The sequence below is a fragment of the Pungitius pungitius genome, chromosome 9, assembly GCF_949316345.1.
Source record: "Pungitius pungitius chromosome 9, fPunPun2.1, whole genome shotgun sequence".
Lineage (NCBI taxonomy): Eukaryota > Metazoa > Chordata > Actinopteri > Perciformes > Gasterosteidae > Pungitius > Pungitius pungitius.
The window spans coordinates 18,052,158-18,074,353 of NC_084908.1; the positions used below are offsets into that span (position 1 = coordinate 18,052,158).

Genomic DNA, 22,196 nt, shown 5'->3' on the forward strand with positions numbered 1-22,196 from the left:
CACCGTACACCACACAGAGACCTTTTCTACGATGCCGGCGGGTGGTGGTAGATTTAAGGAAGACCCACCCCCCCCCACCCCACCCCACCCCACCTCCGCCCCCAAGCTGCCCCGGGACCCCCCGCAGGACGTTTGAAGGGAAAGGGGAGGCCGCCCCGCTCCCCACGCGTGACCCTATGCCACCACATAGTCTAGAGGGAGCAGTGCTCCTCTCTTCTTGCCTTTTATTCCAGCTGTTTATTATTTTCACAGACTCACACGCACACACACGTGCACATAAAACCCCGCAGTCATCAGTGCAAGAGTTCAGGGCCGGTTTATGGACTCGGGAGAGGGAGTTGGGCTCGTTAATTATTCTAATGTGGTTTAAGGGGAGTGGCTGAGATGGATTGGACATGCTCTCTCTCTCCCTCACTATCTCTGAGACTCTGATAACATTGCTCTTTCAGACACGCATACCGAGATTCCCCCAGAGGACAGAGTTTAGTGTTTTATCTGTAGCTGTGAGCTGAGGGGTTAGTAGCCCGACCCCCTGGGGTATAGTGGGCATGGTGGGGGTGAAGGAGGGAGGGGGTGGGGGGGGGGGGGTACATCTTTAACATCAATTAATCTTCCGTCCCGCTCTCTGCGTTCTCCTCCGCTGACTCCGTCTCTCCCGGCCTCTTCCCTCCCTCCCCCCTCGACTACTTTTTTGCTCCGTATTCTCCTCCGTGTCGTCTGGCCTCTTTGGCTCAAACATGAGAATGTAAAGGCCATTCCCATCATGCAACAGTGCATTATCACGCAGTGGCTCTCCGGCACCCGCATAAACCCCTTACAGTGTAATCGCCGTAGCGTTGTGCATAAGCACACACTCATTTCACGCACACCCTTCACTCTGCTCTCCATGACTTTAATGTCGTCATGGAGTCCTTTTTTCTCGCTGGTCTGATATATACATATATATATACACTCACCGGCCACTTTATTAGGTACACCTGTCCAACTGCTCGTTAACACTTAATTTCTAAGCAGCCAATCACATGGCGGCAACTCAGTGCATTTAGGCATGTAGACATTGTCAAGACAATCTCCTGCAGTTCAAACCGAGCATCAGTATGGGGAAGAAAGGTGATTTGAGTGACTTTGAACGTGGCATGATTGTTGGTGCCAGAAGGGCTGGTCTGAGTATTTCAGAAACTGCTAATCTACTGGGATTTTCACGCACAACCATCTCTAGGGTTTACAGAGAATGGTCCGAAAAAGAAAAAACATCCAGTGAGCGGCAGTTCTGTGGGCGGAAATGCCTTGTTGATGCCAGAGGTCAGAGGAGAATGGCCAGACTGGTTCGAGCTGATAGAAGGGCAACAGTGACTCAAATAACCACCCGTTACAACCAAGGTGGGCATAAGAGCATCTCTGAACGCACAGTACGTCGAACATTGAGGCAGATGGGCTACAGCAGCAGAAGACCACACCGGGTGCCACTCCTTTCAGCTAAGAACAGGAAACTGAGGCTACAATTTGCACAAGCTCATCGAAATTGGACAATAGAAGATTGGAAAAACGTTGCCTGGTCTGATGAGTCTCGATTTCTGCTGCGACATTCGGATGGTAGGGTCAGAATTTGGCGTCTACAACATGAAAGCATGGATCCATCCTGCCTTGTATCAACGGTTCAGGCTGGTGGTGGTGGTGTCATGGTGTGGGGAATATTTTCTTGGCACTCTTTGGGCCCCTTGGTACCAATTGAGCATCGTTGCAACGCCACAGCCAACCTGAGTATTGTTGCTGACCATGTCCATCCCTTTATGACCACAATGTACCCAACTTCTGATGGCTACTTTCAGCAGGATAATGCGCCATGTCATAAAGCTGGAATCATCTCAGACTGGTTTCTTGAACATGACAATGAGTTCGCTGTACTCAAATGGCCTCCACAATCACCAGATCTCAATCCAATAGAGCATCTTTGGGATGTGGTGGAACGGGAGATTCGCATCATGGATGTGCAGCCGACAAATCTGCGGCAACTGTGTGATGCCATCATGTCAATATGGACCAAACTCCCTGAGGAATGCTTCCAGCACCTTGTTGAATCTATGCCACGAAGAATTGAGGCAGCTCTGAAGGCAAAAGGGGGTCCAACCCGTTACTAGCATGGGGTACCTAATAAAGTGGCCGGTGAGTGTATATATATGTTCCATATTATGTCCAGATGATTCAGGTGTAGTGGCCATTTAGGCATTGGCACAAAGGGAGGAACATCAAAAAGTAGAGCTAGGACACAGTGGACTAATCTGTGGATCTTTGCTTAACTTGTGTGAGCTCTACATGGTTGTTTACCATATTTGCCTCCCGCCAGCCTCAAGTGAGCCTCAATCGCTATTGACAGTATATTCCACAACTAACAGTGTCTCTCAGCCCTCTGAGTCTCATAAATGCCTCAGCCAAAACCTGCTCCAAACAGACTATTCTGTTATTTACCATGTCAATTATTATCACTCCGCTTTAGTTTCACTCAAAATTCCTCAATAACACTCAAATTATTAAATGTTTTATTGTTCATAGTCTGCGATTCAATACTAATCAAAGAAAAAACGTAGAGATTCACAGTTCTTTACTGATTGTAAGAAGATAGATGTGTGAGTTGTTTCTAACAAAGTGTATGTACCCATCGTAGGCAGAACTAAGCAGGCTGTGGCTCTGGAGGGAAACGTTTTATTGAGTATAAGAAATTGCATTCAGGAGGCATCCAGGAAATGTAACATCCAAGTATTTTTGTACCTCAAAACGTAAAACCAGGACGTCTCATCCTCAATAACATCATTCGACATCAACATCTGCCCCTTACACAAATCCGGGTGTCATTGTTCTTGGACCTACCTACCACATGATCCTTTTGATTCAATGAATCATGGCGTCGCAGGCTACACGGTTACATCACGCGGGGGTCGTAAAGGTTGACAGGGCTGCAGTAGAGGGAGAGTGATGTGTCTACGGGACCGAACCAACAACTCCAGTGAGTCATCTAACTCTCCGGGGCCGCTGTTTGTCTCCCGAGGTCACCTGAAAGCCCTCGTAGATTTCATTACGGCTTTCTTTCGTGAGCCGTCATTGTTCAGCACCCTGTCAATGGGGGGGCAGCACCCTTATCTCACTTACCCCCAAATTGATACTATGCAAACTATGTGAATACGAAATGCAATTGATGAGAAGAATTGCATTGAGAAATTAGTTCATTCTGCAGCAGAGAATAGCGGTGTAGGGCTGGCATTTAACTTTTGCAAGCGTAGCAGATATTTTAAATTAAAAAAGGGAAATGAATATCAATGTGAAATATGGTGCTGTGTGATATATATTTTGAAGCACGGCTTCTTTAAAAAGTTAAAGTGTAACCTTGAGAGCTGTTTGTTTCTGAGGCTCCGCGTCTGTTGCGGCTCTTTCCAGTGGATCTGAACACTCATCCCGCTTCCCTGTGGTGAACCCATGCAGCTAAATGTTACATCTGTGCTCAGTCCCCACAGCCCCCCCGCAGGAAGTGGAAGTTCTAGCTATCAACTCGACGACCATCCGCTTCACATGGAACCCTCCGCCTCAGCAGTTTATTAATGGCATCAACCAGGGCTACAAGGTAAGCCTCCGCCTGCGTGTCAGTGCTGCAGCGAACCCTCTGTGTTGGATGGTTTAAAAGAAGTTGGATTGTCTTTTTTTTTTGTTGTTTAAGTTATGCCACAAACATTTTCTCATCCTGAAAAACTAAAGGAACGTATTTTTTAATTTGAAAGAAAATCTGTTCATCTTTCGTTGTCATTTACATGTATTTTATTAAAAAAACAACCCGCCGCCCCCAGCTCTTAGAATAAAATGACAATATATGAATATATATATATATATATATATATATGAAACAAGCTTATCTGCCGACAATACAGTTAGCCACTAGGTATATACCTCAGTCTGGAGTTCAATGGGTCATTTTATGGATGGTTCCAAAAAAAAAACCCTTTAAAATATATAAATGTTGTTGTTTTTTCCTGTTGTGACTTTGAGCTCAAAGGTCGTGGCTCGGAACGCTTAGCCCAGCCAAGTGAGGGATCAGCTCCAGGTAGAAATGGCAATGACTGATGAGAAAAGGAGAGGGAGGATTAAGTGGGGAAAGAGGAGGTGTTGAGAAAGTAGGGAGCGCGGGACCGAGGAGAAATAAGAGATAATAATACAGGAGCAGGATAATTGGGAGCTGGGAGGAATACTGTGAGTGATCTGTACGTAGTCGTTTTTTGGTACGTGATTTATTATTCACTTTATCCTGGCAACGAACCCCCGAGGAACTGATTAACATGACAAAGAAAACACATCACATTCTCGCCGCGCTCCGCTGCGTCCGTCCCCGTGGTTGCGCGAGCGCTTTTTCTAGAGAACGTTGGTGTTGGTTTCCTCGCCGGCTTGATAAATACTACATGGCTCTCTTCCTGTTTGATGCTCTCCGTGAAGAAGAAACACGCCACTCTGCATCGGAGGAGCCTCTCGGTGCTGCTGCCCCGTGTGGCTGTTGGTCTTCGGCGGCTGTTGTTCTGGTTATTGGACAGCAGATCATCTTATTAATTAAAAGAGGATGTGAAGCGACGCCTCATCTCATCTCAACCCCCCCCCCCCCCCCACCGCCGCAGGGGGACCAAAGAGCCACTTGTGACGAGTATTCCATTCATATGTCCTCATAACCGCCTTCTGACGTACTTCAGCTTTTCTATAAGGTGAAGTTGTCGCGGTCAAGGTAACGTTTGTCTCTATTCATCAGTCAGTGTGAGCATGCTGACAGGCCAAGAGGGGGGCGTTTGTTAAATAGATTGCATTTGAATTATGATATGGTCGTGCAAAGGATGCGTTGTTGAAAGTATGAATTCAGAAAAAAAAATAGCTCAGTATACAGAGATCTTCAAGAGGAATGTTGCCTCCCCTGAATGTTCCCACTGAGTCCCGTTGTGCGGCCCAAGCTCCGGTCTAACCGAGGACGGCATTGTGCTCCATAGCAAAATCTCGTTTCAGAATGCACAAGTCGCTATAGCAACAGCCGACCCAATCATCGCGTCGCCCTTTCAAAGTGGACTCCGCATCCGATGCCCGAAGGTTGCAGATCAGCACTCAGAAAACTTTGTTTTACCAAGACGGACTGCGGGCAGAAAGAAAAGCAGCTGCTCAACTCCCTCTGGGCACCACCAACTTCTTCCTAATTTATTATAATCAAGAATTCTATTTCTTAATGTGTGAAAAAAGTGACACGATGGTGATACTTTTCGATCTAGTCTTTCTGCCACCGCCTTGCTGTTAGATTCAAGTACATTTGTAAAACAAGGCCAGAAAAAAGATTTTAGAAAGAGAAATGTTTGATTTGTGTCTTGTTTCCATGGTGACGGAGGGTAACACAATACGGGCCGCCGTGACGTGGCTCCTCTCTCATTATCAGTATTTAGCTGTGCGATTTACCCTGTTTGTTTCTGTAAATGAAGCAATAACGCAAGCCCAACTGCTGTGGTTCTGCATGTCAATCATTTCTCACAGTAAACTTTTCATTAGGCGCTGGAGATGTTGTTTTGTCTGCTAATGGCCCGCTGGCAGGAGCGTATGTTGAGTGCTACATCCATTGGTGAATAACAGCTTTGAGATGCAGATAAACTTTAGTAATGAAATATTAATATTGTTTTGCTATTTTGTATTTTTGTAAATGTAATTTGTAAATAGCAATTAGGTTGTTTTAGGCTTTATTGACAAAATAAAAAACCTGTTCTATTCAAGTTGGTAGCCTGGAGCTAACTCGATTCCAAAGATGATTAAACCAGAAAATGATGGAAAAATACAAAAAGCCGATAACTGTGACAGACATTTCCGGTGCCGGATTCATGACCATCTTCCATCTTCCTCCCTCCCGACGCAGCTGCTGGTGTGGCCTGAGCAGTCCCCGGAGGACGCCATCGTGGTCACCATCACGCCGGACTACCCCAGCTCGCGCCACACGGGCCTAGTCAGCGGACTCAAGAAATTCACGTGGTACTTTGGCTCCACCCTCTGCTTCACCACACCCGGAGACGGCCCCCGCAGCCCGCCCTCTCTGCTGCAAACACACGAGGACAGTGAGTACACACACACGCACACACACACACACACACACACACACACACACACACACACACACACACACACACACACACACACACACACAGAGCGCAAGCAGCCGCTCCCGTGAATGATAATGACTTGCATTGACTTGTTTTGTCTTCCGTCCAGCTGTTTCAGTGTGAAGCACGACTCTGTACAGACAGAACCCCCCCGCACCACCCCCACTGACTTTTGTCTCCTTTACTGATCTTTTGGTTTTGCCTCCGCTGTGTCTTTCTAAAGACAATTGATTCATATGTTTTCAGACATGCTGGTATTCAAGGCCGTCTGTGCCGTGGATACAGCCCCCCCCCCCCCCCCCCCCCGATAGCCTATAGGCAGACAGACAAGCCGTCATTAGCAACCAGCAATTATCGAGTGGAAAAGGGGTATTAGAGGCCATGTTTGTACACACAAACACACGCACACACACACACGTGCACAACGCTCCCACACAGCCCGGGACCGCTATTGATCGGGAGCTGGGCGTGCTGCAGGGTTAACGGCGGGTGTAATACCGGGTTGATGATAGCTTTCTGCGTGAGGTTGTGTGTGTGTGTGTGTGTTATTGAACGTCTGAGATGAATAGCTTAATCGCTCTGCGGGGAGAGAGGGGTTAGATAACCGTATGTGGGATGAGAAATGACAGGCGCACGTGTGCCGTCGATGGCGGCGCGATTAGGAGGCGGGGCTGAATCATTTAAAATATCACCAATAATGTCTGATGTGATATGAATTTGTGATTTCTCACCAGCACCTGGACCCGTTCGCCTCCTGAGCTTCACTGAAATCTTGGACACATCGCTCCGAGTCAGCTGGGCCGAGCCTGAAGACAAGAACGGCATCGTTATCGGTCAGTGCGTTCAAATTATCCATTAACTCCATCGCCTCCACCTTCCCTCCATCAGGAAACCTTTCCACTAACTGCTGTGATGATGGAAGCTCAAATTAGGTTTGAATAGCTTTTTCTCTGGAATATTTTTCATTTTGAAAAAAAAACGACACAATATGTATGTAAAAACAAAGAGGTTTGAATAAATGGGGATGAACATACTCGGATGCTCATCTAGGTACGTTACGCCACGCTTCCCAAGAATAGTAAAAAGAAAAGAAAAGAATTCAGTGCTCTGCATTGTCCTTCCTCCCATTTCTTTCTTTTTAACTAAATATTTTCAGTTATTAGTTTGAGTCCTTCCTTCAGTCTATTTCACAAAATCCCCCCATTAACTGTTAAGTTGTTTTGAGTTAAAGTTTCCTCTTCAGCCACGAGCATATGTCGTTTTCTACCAGGAAGTCAATTATTTCCAGCCCTGTGTATGTGCAGAACCCTGAATCCACCATCCGCATGCGTGTTAGGTTCTTCCTGATGTTCCTCTCCTGGCGGCTGGCTTTGCTTTATAATTGTAGGTTGCTTTTGAAACGGCGGGTGTCACTGCTCACCTCCTACAGTTATTCCGGTGGACAATAAACGGTGTACAGGACACTATGATCCACACTGCAGAACGACTGCAACATCCCCGCGGCTGTGAGGTGGAAGGAACCCTGAAACTTTTATAGTTTCTTCTGTATTCTCCAATTAGCCCTTTTGTGTTTGTTTTCGTGTCCCCACCCCCCCCCCCCCCTACGTCTCCCCCGCGCTGGTGTACATCTGATTCATCATCAGCTAATCCCTTCTCTCTGCAGCTTGTCTTTTCACGTTATCTCCAACATGCCCTCGTCCCACGCATCCCGACACCCATGGTGTTGTTTGCGCGCCGCATCCCCGGGGCTCGAGGCACTCGCAAATCCCCCACCAATTCCGTCGCCCCCCCCCCCCCCCCCCCCCCCAACCCGTCCGCAGCTCCGTTAGAGGATGCGGATCAAGCGAGCGGTGGCTCTCGCGGTCGTCCCGCGTTCGTCCCGCGCGCTCAAAGAGGAGCGAGAGAGAGGGGGGTAAATTCAATCAAGGTCACCTTGCACATTTACTCTTTCCTCCTCGACCGGGCTTTTCATCCAGCACCTGCGGAGCGCCGAGACAGATGAGGGACCATCCGCCCTCTCCGGGGCTTTGCTTACAAGTGGTCTCGGCCTGCACACACACACACACACGCACACGTTAGAGGGCGGCGGAGTGTGATGCATGACTCTGAAGATGCGTAAGGACAGGGATCTCGACTGTAGTTACCCCTGCAGCACTCCCTTCCTCCTCTTTGGCTCGCCGCCTGTCGTTAAGTGCCCGTGCGCGTGCCCGTGCACGTGTCTGAATGCGCCTTTATTAACCCGCCATGTGCTCTACACCCCGCAGGCTACCAGTTGTGGTGGGAGGTGTCTGGCGCCGAGTCAAGTCGGCAGGAACGTTCACTGTCCAACTCCACCCTGCAGTACCAGCTGACGGGCCTCACCTCCACCACCGCGTACACGCTGCGGGTGGCGGCGCTCACCGCCGCGGGGCGGGGCGTGGTCACGCCCTCCACCATCTCCACCGGAGTGCCACCAGGTACAATAAATGCACGGGGGGGGGGGGGGGGGGAAGCCGCTGACAAGCGGATGGGATGCCATTGTCTTTTCCTCGGGATGACAAGTGGCTGTTACCGTGCTTCCAGAACTCATCGACAGCACACACACACACACACACACACACACAGGCCCGCACAACAGCTCGTTGTTTACAGCATCATATCGAGGGCTTTAGTGTGTGGCTTTGTTTGTGTGCGTGCCGTGTGCACGGCGTATGGGTGATGACTTTGGGTGATTGGACCAGAGCCAAGTTGCGATCATTATTAGTTCTGATTAACTGCAAATGGCAAAGTGGAGGGAGTGCAGAGAGAGAGAGAGAGAGAGAGAGAGAGAGAGGGAGAGGGGGCGGGTAAGAGAGAATCAAAGTGCAGGACCGAATGAGGGAGTGCAGAAAGTTACTTAGTGAGAGGAGAACAGACACAACACAGAAAAATGTAATCTCCAAAGAACAGAAGACCAAAGAAATGGACTGAGAGAAAGTGGAGGAGAATGGAGGGAAAAACTTGCTCATACAGCAGGATTTTTTTGTCCTAACATTTTCTGATTACTAATTAATGAATGAAAGCAGTAAAAAAAATATTGAAAGCAAGATGGATACCGACAGTTCATAGATTCAGAGGTTACTCATTAATTCATGAAAGCAAAAGACTGAAGTAAAGTACTGAATATTATTATATTATATATTAGGAAAAAGAACTAAAGGACACAGAGAGAAAGGGGGGGGGGCAGGGGGGATCCAGCAAGCATAGCTTCTTGTCTTGTTTATTTATTCATGTATTCATTGAGTTGACAGAATTCCGTCATTCATCCGAGCATGGCAGCTAAAATCAACGTCCCCACATTACAACCATTACAAGTTTCCCGCCTGCACTTACTTACGCAACAACGGCTTGCTGATAGCTCAAATTGTGTTGTGTTGCACACGTGCATCACGTCGCCTTGTTTCCATAATAACTGGGCTGTTATATAATGTGTTTACAAAGAAAACAAACGTTGCACTAAAGCTGTTCGGTTTCATAGAAGAAGGCTCTATATTCTGCCGCGTCGGGGTAACGATGCTGCAGCCGACCTGGGAGGATGGCGGCAGATCGCAGGGCGCAGATCGCAGGGCGCGGCGGTACGTAGCGTCGGGCCAAGCAGAGCGAGGACAAGTGGCTGCAGAGCGGGCATACAGTGCTCCGTCTCAAGATGAGTGAGGCGTTTTGCAGCGCAGTGCATCGTTGCGATTTTTTGATTATGCAGATTTCATTAGCGCAAACAAGCTGTTGTGTATTTCATTTGTCAGGAAATCGTAAAAAAAAAAAAAAAGAAGAAGAAACTAAAAATGCAAACCAGGATTCGAGCCCAGTCTGCACAGCAGATGTCAAATGTGCGACCGATGCCAAGTTGATTCAACAGCTGCCAGTGCAGGAGTCTCTTCAGAGCGAGCGGAGTTGTACTTTCATTGGAATATTTAGTTCTGCAAGAAGTGTTCATACAAAAGAGATTATTATTTCCATTTCATTTATTCCAGGTAAACAAAAAAAGAAGAAAATGATGATGCTTATTGTTGACCGCAGTCGCATTTTCGTCCTCGCTGCGTTTAGCTGCAAAGGAGCAAACTCAGAGGGTTCCCTTCGTGCTGTGAGAGGAATGACTTGATTTTTAATGGTTCTTATTGATCTAATCCTTATTTGTCATATATTTCCGCTCCCATCGGGGGCAGCCTTTAGCGTCGTACCTCGACAACGAAGGGTCTTGGACGGTTAATGCAGTTGAGATAAAACAATCTTTTGTTGGTCCCACAGCGGCACAAAACAGCGACATCAGTAAAGCAGGATATAGAAAATAATCTAATCTAAATGTAATAGCAATCACACTGAGTGGTGGGATTCCCGTTATTGCGCATATCACGTATTGATGTTGCACATAAATGAATGAATTGAATGAAGGACGTGTCAGTCACGATTAAGTTCCAGTCGGGTTTAGGAAAAGCTCACGTGATGATTTAAAGGTACAGCGCGGTCCCGTCGGCACCAGATGACTCGCATGCAGAGGGGGACACACACACACACACACCGGCCGCCCTGGGGGAAGGTCCCTCAGTGGACATTGCCACGCATAGTACCATGGTACTATGCGACACACTACGACACACTACGAGGCGCGGCAGGTTTTGCACAACTTACTCTCGTGAAAAAGCTTTTTCCACTGATTCCAACATTTATGAAATCGACTTACTTGTAGAGGCCCTCACTCGTGTTCAGCTTCTCCTTCCTCTCAGCAGCGCTCAGGCTGCCACGTCGTTTCCTGTCACTCATTACCTTCGTGGAGAGGGAACAATGTTAGAATAAGAATGGGTGCGATATAATTGATGAGGCTTCCAGCCTACTCAGACCTTTATAGGACTTAAATGGACTTCAGTGAACTGTGCATTTAATTCACCTCTCGCCTGGTCACACGGCTTTGTATTGTACTGTCGACCTTGGAAATATGAATTAAAATGGTTCTGACCAAGAGCGATGTCGATTAGCTGCTTAACACTGCGACTATACTTTTATTTTATTGTTAAAACAAGGTAAGTAAATTCTTGGCCGTCTCTCACTTAAAGCCTTTTGTTTATTTAAGTCATTATTGGCGACATGATTAACATATTCTTCCCGTTCTGTTATAAATGTTATTGCACATGTATTAAAGATGAGATATGTTGCAGTTCTGACAATTTCTTTTCTTCAGTTTGGGCATTTAGACATATTTTTATCCCATCATAGAAAAGTCTTTACAAAAGCACTATTTTGTCTTTCATTTATTTCTTTTGATGAATCCCTTTGAAATAATTCTCCATGCTGGGATGCTTCAGTCCTTTTCCACTTCAACAAAGCCTTTTTTTATACAAATACATTGGTATTGTAAATCGTCGCTGCAGCACCAGCAATTATTTTATTTCAAAGGTTTCTGAAGTACCACAAATAACATTAAAATGAGCGCAGCGATCCGGCGGGTTTTTGGTCAACAGCTTTTGAATCTCTCTCTCTCGCTCTCTCTCTCTCTCTCTCTCGCCCTTCAGAGCTTCCTGGTGCGCCCTCCAATCTGATCATCTCCAACATCAGCCCTCGGACCGCCACCGTGCGCTTCCGCCCCGGGCCCGACGGCAAGACCGCCATATCGCGATGGATCGTCGAAGGCCAGGTGCGTGTGTCCTCCTCGATTTTTTTTGTGGCGCGCCTCCGAGCCTGGAAAAAAAAAGGTGACGGCGGTCGACTGCGTCCTCTCGTGAACAGGTGGTGAAGGAGGACGGGGGGGAAGGGGCGTGGCGAGTCGTCCTCGAGCAGGGCAGCCGGCCAGACGCCGACGCGCTGGAGGTCCCCGACCTCACGCCGTTCACCCAGTACAGGTAATAAAAACCAAAACACCCCGCGTGGCCCGCCACGTGCACGCACACGCCCGCACACACACACACACTCACACTCACCCTCCGCCGGTTTCTGCAGTACTGCAAGACTCAGGTGAAGTTCGATAAATCACGCGGCCTCACAGAGAGGCAGTTCCGTCTGAGACTTTTCTGTTTGTCAGCACCTTCACAGCTGCTGCATGCAGATCCTCATTACCCTCCCACAACTTGCTGGAGGGAAGGAGTGGGGAGGAGGAGGAGGAGGAGGAGGAGGAGGAGGTGATGAGAAAGTGGGAAGGGCAACACAGAGCGTTAAAGAAGGGGAAGAGACAGAGACACACGGAGAGTCGGAAAATGGAGGAGTGTCTTTGATCCCTGCTCCAGGGCCGTGAAAAGGCTGCAGTTTATGGACGTGATCCACTTCCTCCTCACTCACTTTAAATCCCTCTATCCATCTTCTCTCTGTCTCTGCCTCTCGCTCTCTGTGTTGTTGCATTCATCTGTAATGGGACTGCACTGTGTGTGTGTGTGTGTGTGTGTGTGTGTGTGTGTGTGTGTGTGTGTGTGTTGTGCACTCGCAGGGGATAACGTCGTCACAGGCGACACCGTTGGGACATTAGATGCACTTGTCTGTACTTTTGATATCCCGCGCTTTAAGTCCCTCTTTACACCCTGCCTTCGATCTCTGGGACTCGCAGACGGTCTCTCACACGCCGTCTGCTCTCTCGCGCGTTTTAACACTCGCACCCACAGCAAAGCGCGGCTACGTTTAGAAGTTACAAAAGTAACAAGCGCTCCCTCGCGGCTGCGTCTGTGTGCGTGTCTGTGTGTGTGTGTGTGTGTGTGTGTGTGTGTTTGTCTGCGCGGTGATATCTCCTTTTCTCAGACATCTTAACAATATGCCAGTGGCCTTTTCAGAAATCCTCCGGCGGAGGGTTCCAGCTGAAGGATGCCGTCGAATGAAATACGTTTCAGTTGTGGAGCAAATAACATGAATATAAGAAATGCCCTGAAAGCTCTGAAATAGTTTTTCTTCACTCTGACTGTAAAGTCTGGTTGTCTGGCTGACATGTCCTATAATATTTCTATTGACTGTTATTGGGTCAACAACACCTCACGCCGTCAGTATGACATCATCCCCCACCGGTAGACATCATGTGACCGCTTTCAGCGGCTGAGCAGTACTCCTCGGGACAATCGGACTGTAAAATCATCCCTTTAAGCTGTGCCCTCTGCCCTCCCCAGGTTCAGGATGCGTCAGGTGAACATCGTCGGCTCCAGTGCCATGAGCGCCCCCTCCAGGCTGATTCAAACCCTGCAGGCTGCCCCCGACACGCACCCCTCTAACTTCACCCTGCTGTCTGCCACACAGACCAGCCTGCGCTTCAACTGGAAGGTACTGAAACACGTGAGCTCTTTGAAAGAGTTAAGCCCCTCTCTGTCCCCATTAAACTCATTAAAAAACTTCTAACATGAACGATTTTCTTTGCTTTGCATATCTGTCTTTTTTCTGTTCTTGTTTTAATACAGTTGCATGTTTGCTGCAGCAGCCGGTTTTGTTGCTAACGGCCTATAATCAGTGTCTCTCCTTGTTATCAGGGCTAAGGCTAATCTGTCAGGTTGTCCATTCACCGCGCGGACCGCTAGCAGCACAAACGGGATTGTCATTTTCTCTCTTTTTTGCTCTTGTTCTCTCTGTCTCTCTCTCTCTCTCTTTCTCTTTTACTCCCCCATTCGCTCTTCTATTATCACATAAATGGAGAGCAGAGTATTTTTCCATTTAAGAGTTGGAATGAGAAAAGGAGCCTGTCAAATCAGACACTGAGGCGCTATGGGCTACCTGTGCAGCATGCTAATGGGATTTTACCTGCATGTTAGCGCCCAGCCTCAGCCATGCTAGTCTTTCTGCTCTAATGAAACCATCACAATGGTTTTAGCTAAGGCTATTACTCTAAGCTGCAAATTAAGGGCAATAAAGCTAATGTGACATTCTGTATTATAGCTCCGAAATGCTAAGCCGAGCTACATCCCTGGGCTATTCCAAATGGCGGGGTGTGTCCCATCCTTATCTGCAGCGCGCCACAAAGCCACCACTGCACAAAGTCGGTTAAGAATCTTCGACGCGGTAATGCGCTGCGGACGGACTGAACCGCTCACTAATGTGATTTTAGGGCGCTGCGTAACAGGCGGTTCTGTAATGCATAATGGCGTGGAGGTTCAGGGGCATGAGGTGACAGAGAGAAAGTATGGACAGCAGAGGGAGGGAGGGTGACAGGAAATGAGAGTGGACGCCGAGAGAGGATGACAGAGTGTGAATAAAACAGGGAGAGGAGGGTGATGGAGAGAGGAAGATCAGGGGATGGAATGTCAAAGGGGAGAAGACAGTAAAAGCTTTTTAGAATGTACTTTAAATTTAGACATGTCACATAAATAACCCTTTTCTTTAGAGCTTCGTTATGCTTTTTCACTTTTTTGCGTGTGTGTGTGTGTGCATGTGTGTGTGTGTGTATCTAAACTTGATATTCCACTTGCGTTGTCAGGACAAGACTGGGTATGTCTTGATGAAAAGGTTAATCTGGTAGAGGCTTTATTTTACGGCTTAAAGGCCGTCAAAGACCAATTTTGAGGGATGCCACAGTTTTCTGATAAAGTTAAAGCAGTTTGGGTGATTCAACATTCAAAGGATAGTTGTTGTCTGTCCTTACCATGCTGGAAAAAGGTTGTATGTCAGGTATTTGGTGAAAACAGTATATGACGATATGTGCTCTTTGTGTGTATTGCATTTTTCCCAAGGACCTGGATGTTGTATTGATATTTCTCATAGGTACAGGTGGGTTATCAATGAATGTTAATTATCAGGAACTGACCATCTTGCTTCACAGAGCAAAAACCACATTTTTATTAATCACAATTTTACTGTTTCACGTTTCATCGTTTCATCATCTTTGTCCGTGTGGATAGTTTGTCTTTCATCAATCACAGTCAAATTAATTAAATTCAGCAAGTGCAGATATCCTAGTTAGTAAGACTAGTTTGGGTTTCACTGTTATCTTTAACCATGTTTGTTTGATGTTTTTAAACAAACAGGAATGACCTGTCCTTAATCTGCTCCGTTGTGACCCTGCAGCCCCTTCCAGAGTCCGAGTACAACAGCAGCCCAGAGACCGTGGGGTACCGACTCAGACTGTGGAGGACAGACGGCCAGGGGGAGGACAGGACGCAGGACGTGGAGAGAGCCGCGGGCCCCAGTGAGACCACGGTGGAGGGCCTGAACCCCTGGACCAAGTACCAGGTTCAGATCCAGGCCTACAACTCCATAGGACCCGGACCGTGGAGCGAGACGCTCGCCGCCCTCACCGCGGAATCCGGTAAAAACGCCCACCTCCTTCCCTCCTGTTTCCCGTTTCCTGTGCGGCAGAGCCGTCTGTCCAATGGGGTGTAAGAAGACACATGGATGAGGAATAAAGTGCACAATTATAATGCCTGAGTCTCCCTCCATGGCCCCTCCCCTCTCCGCCCTCTACACTCTACAGGGAGTTGGCGGGGGGGGGGGGGGGGGCGGACGGCATTTTACGCATCCGCCGACAGTAAACTGACAAGCTGTCAGGGGACATTTTGAAAGGTCCACTGTTGGTCACGCTTTAAATCAGTGCCGCCAGGTGTTGATGTCTGATGTCTTGAGCGCACGCGTTCACATCGATCTCCAGTCAGCCATCAATAAACACGCGCTCCGGGTAACTCGGTTCACGTGGGATAACTATTGGTGATCCTCTAAACTAAAATGTGCACCTTTATCTTGCGTGATGGGAAAGTGTGATTTTCACAGAAGCGCAGCAGTCGAGGAGCGCCTCTATTCCCATCCACATGCGCAATCAGAAGTTCAAATGTACAAATTGTGGTAAATCCCGTGTGGTAATCCCCGACTGTTTTAAAGCTCCCTCAACGCTTCAGATGGGTTGGACACAGAATGCACTCAAGAAGTGAAATGTGTCACATTGTTTGAGGACCTTTGTTTTTAATAAAAAAGTTAGGATGAAAATATATGACCCGCCGTGAACAATCCGCAACATTCTGAAATGTTTTGTCAAATCTAAAACCAATTTTGCTTATTGGTAGTAATGAACTGCAGGCATCAGGGTTGTTGTTTGCCATACTTTAATTCTGCTTTTTATATCGCATATCATGATTTTACATGTATGTGCACATATCTGGAGGATTTTGCTCACTATTTTGCATTAGTAATAATTACACTAGTCAATTTTCAATCAGCTCAGCATGTCAGTCTTGTGTGATAAAAAGAGCGCGATAAAAATATTGCTTTCCAACATGACTAGAAATGATTTGTTTTATATGGTGTAGTTCCATCCGGGTCCCCGGTGAATGTGACCGCTGAGGCAGTGAGCTCCACCAGGATCCTGCTCAAATGGTCCGCCCTCCCCCAGGCACAGAGGAACGGAGTCGTGCTCGGATACAAGGTGTAGAAAACACACACAACACTCGTACTCACGCAATCCCGCCCTGGCCTTCACACTTGACCCCCTCAGCCCCATTATCACGTTCTCCAACACTTCCACACACTTTGGAAGGCATGCACAAAGACGTGCACACATTGACATCTAATATGAGCTCAAAAATGACGTAATCCGCTGCAACTGCTCCAGTTTTGTTCTCCTAAAAGCACCCACAGTCCGTTTGTGTGTGTGTGTGTGTGTGTGTAACTGTGCACATGCTTATGAGAGTGGCTTTAATGTTTAATACCCTTTCATAAAACAGCAGTTTTTGTGTCATGCTGTAGTAGGAACAATAGCTGGATTATTCATTTGTGAAAAATGGACAATAATCCATAAAGCCCCGTGGTTTTTGGTATTTAAAAAACAACAACCATAAACTGAGGCAACCGGAGCGCATTTGTTGTGTATACACACATGGCGGGAATGTTCTTTGGAGATCCTGCATTAGTATTTAAGTCAAGGCTTGTGACCCACTTAAGCAGCACGGCTTCCAATCTTATCTCCGGCTGCCAAACTCTAGCTCATCTGTTCTCGTATTCAAACTAAGTCGTAGGACGCAGCGATGAGGTGAACATGTTTGGGTTTGTAAGAAAAAGGCTGGATAAATACCGGGTGATGGTGTAATGCCAGGTGCACTCAGTTTTACCTAAGTGCACCACTCACTGCCAGCAACATTCCTCCTTTTACCCTCCCACGCAGACCCGCCAAAGGTTTATTATGATGCACTCCACTTCCCTTTTTTTCATTTTAAAATAAACAGAAGACACCCACCAGTTGTCTGTACTTTTTGCGATGTAGCTTTGCTTATGCAGTGGCATATACGCGCTGTACGCCCTCAAACGGGAATTAAACACGGAGAAGGCATGGGCCAGGTTATTTGCCAGTGTAAAACTGGCATTGAGCTCAGCTCTTAATCCCCAGTCCAAACAAAACACAGCGAGAGGAGGCCTTAAAAACAGATGGAAATGTACCTTCATTTGTAAGGACATGGTTGTGCTTCAAACACACTCATCTACTAAAAGGAACACGGCTGTGACTGCGCCATGCACTGTATCATCCAGCATGCCCACAGCTCAGCACACTCCCCATCTGTGTGTTTGTTTTCCTTGTGCCCTCCTGAGGATCCCACCCGAGCGCCGTGCCCACCCAACGGCCGCCAGCAGTGGCTCTCCAGCACCTCCCGTCCCTTAGTAGATGCCGAATAGTTTTTCTGCCTCCTGCAGCCCCCGCCGAGCTCTCCCCATGACTATTCCTGTCCTCTCAGACACTTAGGAACTGGCGTGAAAGAGTGAAAGAGCACAGGGTGCTGATTTGTATTTATAATGGCAGTAGGTGTTAAAGGATAAAGGAGGTCTGGTCTCAGTAAAATAACAAAAGTAATCGAAAGCTTGATTCGTGGCCTATTTATCGGGGCCACAGACTGACATGTTCCCTCGTTCTAAAGCCCTGTGAGGTGTGTGTGTGTGTGTAATTTTGGGCTATATTAAACAAAGTTGACATGACTCATACACCGCTAAATTAAACTTTAATTGAAAAATTGAAAAATTTGCATGCGCACCCAATCTGCAGCTGAAAGTCTGGAGCAAATCCACTAAAAACTTTCTTTCCCATGTGTTATGAGTTACTTTACACAGGACTTAACTCTACATATTGGTCGTCTTTTGACCGCCTGTGTGACGCCGTGTGCCCGTTTGTCTGCACCTGTGCCCAGGTGTCGTACAGCGAGAAGGACGCCGAAGGCCCCCCCACCGTCCGGGTGGCAGAAGGCGAGGGGGGGACGACGCTGCTGCTCGACGCTCTGCAGAAATACTCCATGTACGTTCTGCAGGTGCTGGCGTACACGCGGATGGGCGACGGGCCGCAGAGCAGCGCCGTGCTGCTGAGAACCAAGGAAGATGGTAGGCTCTCCCTCCCCCTCTGCCCCCCCCCCCTCCCCCTCCCTCCCTCCCTCTGATCGCTGACCTTTCTGTCCGGCGCTCTGCTCCACACTTTTTCCTTTTTGTTCTCACCTCTGGAGCTGTTTTTTACTACCTCTTCCCGTCTCTGCTGTCAGCACAGCCACTAACCCCACCCCTCCCCCCAGAACACCCCCACTTCGCTGATCCTTCACCGGGTTAAGGTCACTCCCTCAGACCACTGCCCCTGTCCTGACATGGAGAACACACTGTGTCAAAACACACACACACACACACGCGCGGGAAGACTCCCATCCGCGCTCACACCTCATCCTCTATCAAACAGTGTCACGTTTGAAAAGTTTTTCTCATTTCGGAATGAAACAAGAACGGGGGAAAGTCGATTCCCGGGATGTATAATGAACCTCCATCCTGTCTGTCAGTCACACACACACACACACACACACACACACACTCGCGCCGACATGTCTCTGGTGGTGTGGAACATGTACTTTTATCAGGAGCGGTGTGGGGCTGAGAGAAAATTACATTTTCTATTTTGCATCTTTTAGTAGTGCCTCTTAAGAATGTATCCGACGCTGTATGTGTGTCTGTGTGGGTGTGTGTGGCGAGCCCACGCACACATTTGTGTGCCTCGGTGCCGTCATCCTAACTTATTAGAGTATAAGCGCTTGATGTTGTCATGACAGTATTGAAGGAGTCCTTTTTGTGCGTATTTTCTCCATCTCCTTGTATATTATTATCCTTCTGCTGCCAACTCCCTTCTCTGTTTTTCTCTCCAGTCCCAGGCCCTCCTGTCAGGATGGTGTTTCCAGAAGTTCGGTTGTCATCCATTAGGGTGGTTTGGCAGCCACCCACCAACCCCAACGGCATCATATTAGGTACAATAACAATCCCACGCACACACACACAAACACACACGTATGGGGGCAGATATTTTAGAGCATCATTTAAATCATAACCCGTTTTTTCACGCTTGTAGTGACAATACATTCGTTTTCAATCGCTAAAGGACTGAGCGCGGCTTACAGAGGAAATGAGTGAGCAGTTTTGTAACACACACACACACACAGAAACACACACTGCTGTGATCTTTCAAGGCAAGGAAGGAAGTCAAAGCCGTAAAAAGGAAAAGAGCTGATTGTGTTTTTCAGCTTTCAACAAGGGTCAGCTCTCCACACTCTTCACTTCAGCGGAAACGTTTATTGTGGTGTGTGTGTGTGTGTGTGTGTGTGCGTGTGTGTGCGTGTGTGTGTGTGTGTGTGCGTGTGTGTGTCTTAGTGTCAGTGATCAACCTTGTATCCGGAGGAGCTATTACAGCTGCTGAGGCAAGACCCCTTTCCTCATGCATACATTGCCGCGTATACGTATATAAACGCTGCGATTCAAACGTATCAGTTGTTTCTGAGACAAATCACAGCGTGCAGAGTGAATCTGAGAGAAGAGATTAATGAAGAGGGGAGAGGAACGTGAGAGCCGCTGAGCCTGAAACCGAGAGACAGCAGAGGGGAGATGTATGCGGGTGAGAGCAGGGACAGGTGTGTGTGTGTGTGTGGTGGGGGGGGGGGGGGGGCGAGTACTATTTGTCCCCTCGTTGGGGGAGGGAGACGAGCAGGACGCTGTGAGCGATGTGTGAGTGTAGCGCAAGGGGGAGGACATTTAGTGCGACACCACTGTGTGACAGAAGGATGAGTAGGAGGGCAAATCTCTCTCCCTCTCTCCATCACAGAGACACAGAAAAGTGCAGTCGTGCTGTGTCCTTGCTGGGTGCGAGGTGTGTGTGTGTGTGTGTGCGCGTGTGTGTGCGTGCGCGCGCGTACTATGCAGATACCAATAACTGTAGCGCTCTCCTTTCTACGGTGCTTACGGCGGCCTCATTTCTCCTTGGGTTCTCAGCCCATAAGGGACTGACACAGAGGGTGGACGGAGGAGAAAGCGGAAGGTGCTCAATCTCATTTGGCACGAGGCAGTGAGGCATCGAGACGTGACCTCTTGGTAAATATATTACATATGCTCTATCCGCATCGCAAATAGTAAAGTAGTTCATGCTGATTATGAGGAGGCTTTGAGTAAGTCAAAAAACTTAAGTACTGAAAAAAAGTAAGTAGGTATGCCTTAACAAACTGCCTTTGTTTTATTCTGTAGTCCCGACACAACGCTCAAAGCAAAACGGCATCACTTCCTGTTAACACTTAACTGTATCCCAAACTGATTTATTTATTTATCCGTCAAACTGAATGCAAAAATAACAGCATCTTGCTTTGGCTCACAGAACACACAATGAGGTGCAGTGTGCGCATTTAAACGCAGAAATCCACACGTCATGTCAGCTAATTATCAGCGTGGCAATTTAATCAGGGATGGTTGGGTGATTATTTTCCCGCACACAAGAGGGAAACCATTAAGAAAACCTTACAAATTGGAACAGTGAACACAGGAGTCGATTAATAAAGCAAATGAAGTCATCATTATTCTCAATTAATGCATCCATAATCTCCGCAATTAGTACATCTTTGGGGCTTATTCGACATAACATTTTAAATAAACGCAACACAAAACAATCCGTTAAACATTAAATCCCTTAAGGTCATAAAGTCCTCGTTTGGACCATCGTACGTTCTCTCTGTTCTGCTTTCTCAGCGTCTTATCTCTGGTCTGGTGAACGTCAAGTTGTCTCATGTAGCGCTGTAAGAGGTGGTCGGAGGGGACAAGGACTCTCAATGCGTGGGAACCACCTGAAGTTGCTCCGCCAGCTTTGGGCTCTGACCTACTTTGTGGTCCAGAAGTACCACAGGAACAATCTCCCAACCAGGCCCACAAGCAGCATCCTGAGTTCTTCCCCTCCCACAGACGGGGTCAGTGAGCAATGAAAAAAAGAAACAAAAAGTGGATTAAAAACACCCAGTGAAAGCCTTCAGCCGTGAAATACCACGTACGTGTTACATCGTCTCAATGCAGAAGGGACATGACGCAGTCGCTTTGTGAACGAGACGATGCCTTCTGCATACACTGTATTCTCTGTACGCGCCAGGAGCGATGCCCAAAAATATTCAGCGCCCAACACAATGCTGCGCTGTGACCCGACTGGAGGGAGGATTTCTCATCTAGCCGTTATCCAATAATCTTCCACATACTGCGTTCGCATTAATATACAATCAGACTATCTGATGAGATTATCACCCACACAACCGGATTAAACCCCCTCTGAGCAGATTACCATCCCGACAGTCCCGCTGTGAACCCCCACACACACACACACACACACACACACACACACACACACACACACGCACGGACGTGCGTGTTTTCACATTCAGAGCCTTTGTGAGTGGCCAGTGGCCTGCGGAAAGCTCCGTCGGGGATCAGTGGTTTGAGTGTGTGCGCGTGTGTCTGTGTGTGTGTGTGTGTGAGTGTGTGCATGTGTTGAACAGTGTTGGTGTTATTACGTGGCGCACTGTACATGAGACAGAGAAGCAGACACACAAGCTGTGTACACCACGGTTCACGGGCAGCGGGACGAAGGATTTTTACACTGAGCGTGTGTGTGCGTGTGTGTGTGTGTGTGTTTAGGTGAATGTGCGAGCTCCACACACACACACACACACCGGCACAAATAGAATCTCTTCCGAGCCGCACCCTCTCAGTAACGGCGGAGAAGTGTGTGTGTGTGTGTGCGGTTGTGTTTCCAGGCTGTTTCCCATCTCACGTCGTGCCGTCTTTGATTCCCCTCGTGGGGCCCCTTGTGATTTTAAAGTAGGCCACAAAAACAAA

The 22,196-nt window shown here is 47.9% G+C and overlaps 1 protein-coding gene across 1 annotated transcript in view; it reads left to right on the forward strand.

The window, feature by feature from the left end:
• The window catches only part of LOC119217786 (protein sidekick-1-like), a 156,130-nt gene that overhangs the window by 115,455 nt on the left and 18,479 nt on the right, over window positions 1–22,196 (forward strand). Inside the window, exons 18-28 of the mRNA XM_062564406.1 lie at window positions 3,498–3,613; window positions 5,912–6,107; window positions 6,887–6,985; window positions 8,417–8,608; window positions 11,675–11,796; window positions 11,889–12,001; window positions 13,244–13,394; window positions 15,126–15,366; window positions 16,358–16,473; window positions 18,221–18,407; window positions 19,208–19,306. Of these exons, the coding sequence (XP_062420390.1) occupies window positions 3,498–3,613; window positions 5,912–6,107; window positions 6,887–6,985; window positions 8,417–8,608; window positions 11,675–11,796; window positions 11,889–12,001; window positions 13,244–13,394; window positions 15,126–15,366; window positions 16,358–16,473; window positions 18,221–18,407; window positions 19,208–19,306 (1,632 nt within the window). The remainder of the gene's footprint in view (window positions 1–3,497; window positions 3,614–5,911; window positions 6,108–6,886; window positions 6,986–8,416; window positions 8,609–11,674; window positions 11,797–11,888; window positions 12,002–13,243; window positions 13,395–15,125; window positions 15,367–16,357; window positions 16,474–18,220; window positions 18,408–19,207; window positions 19,307–22,196) is intronic.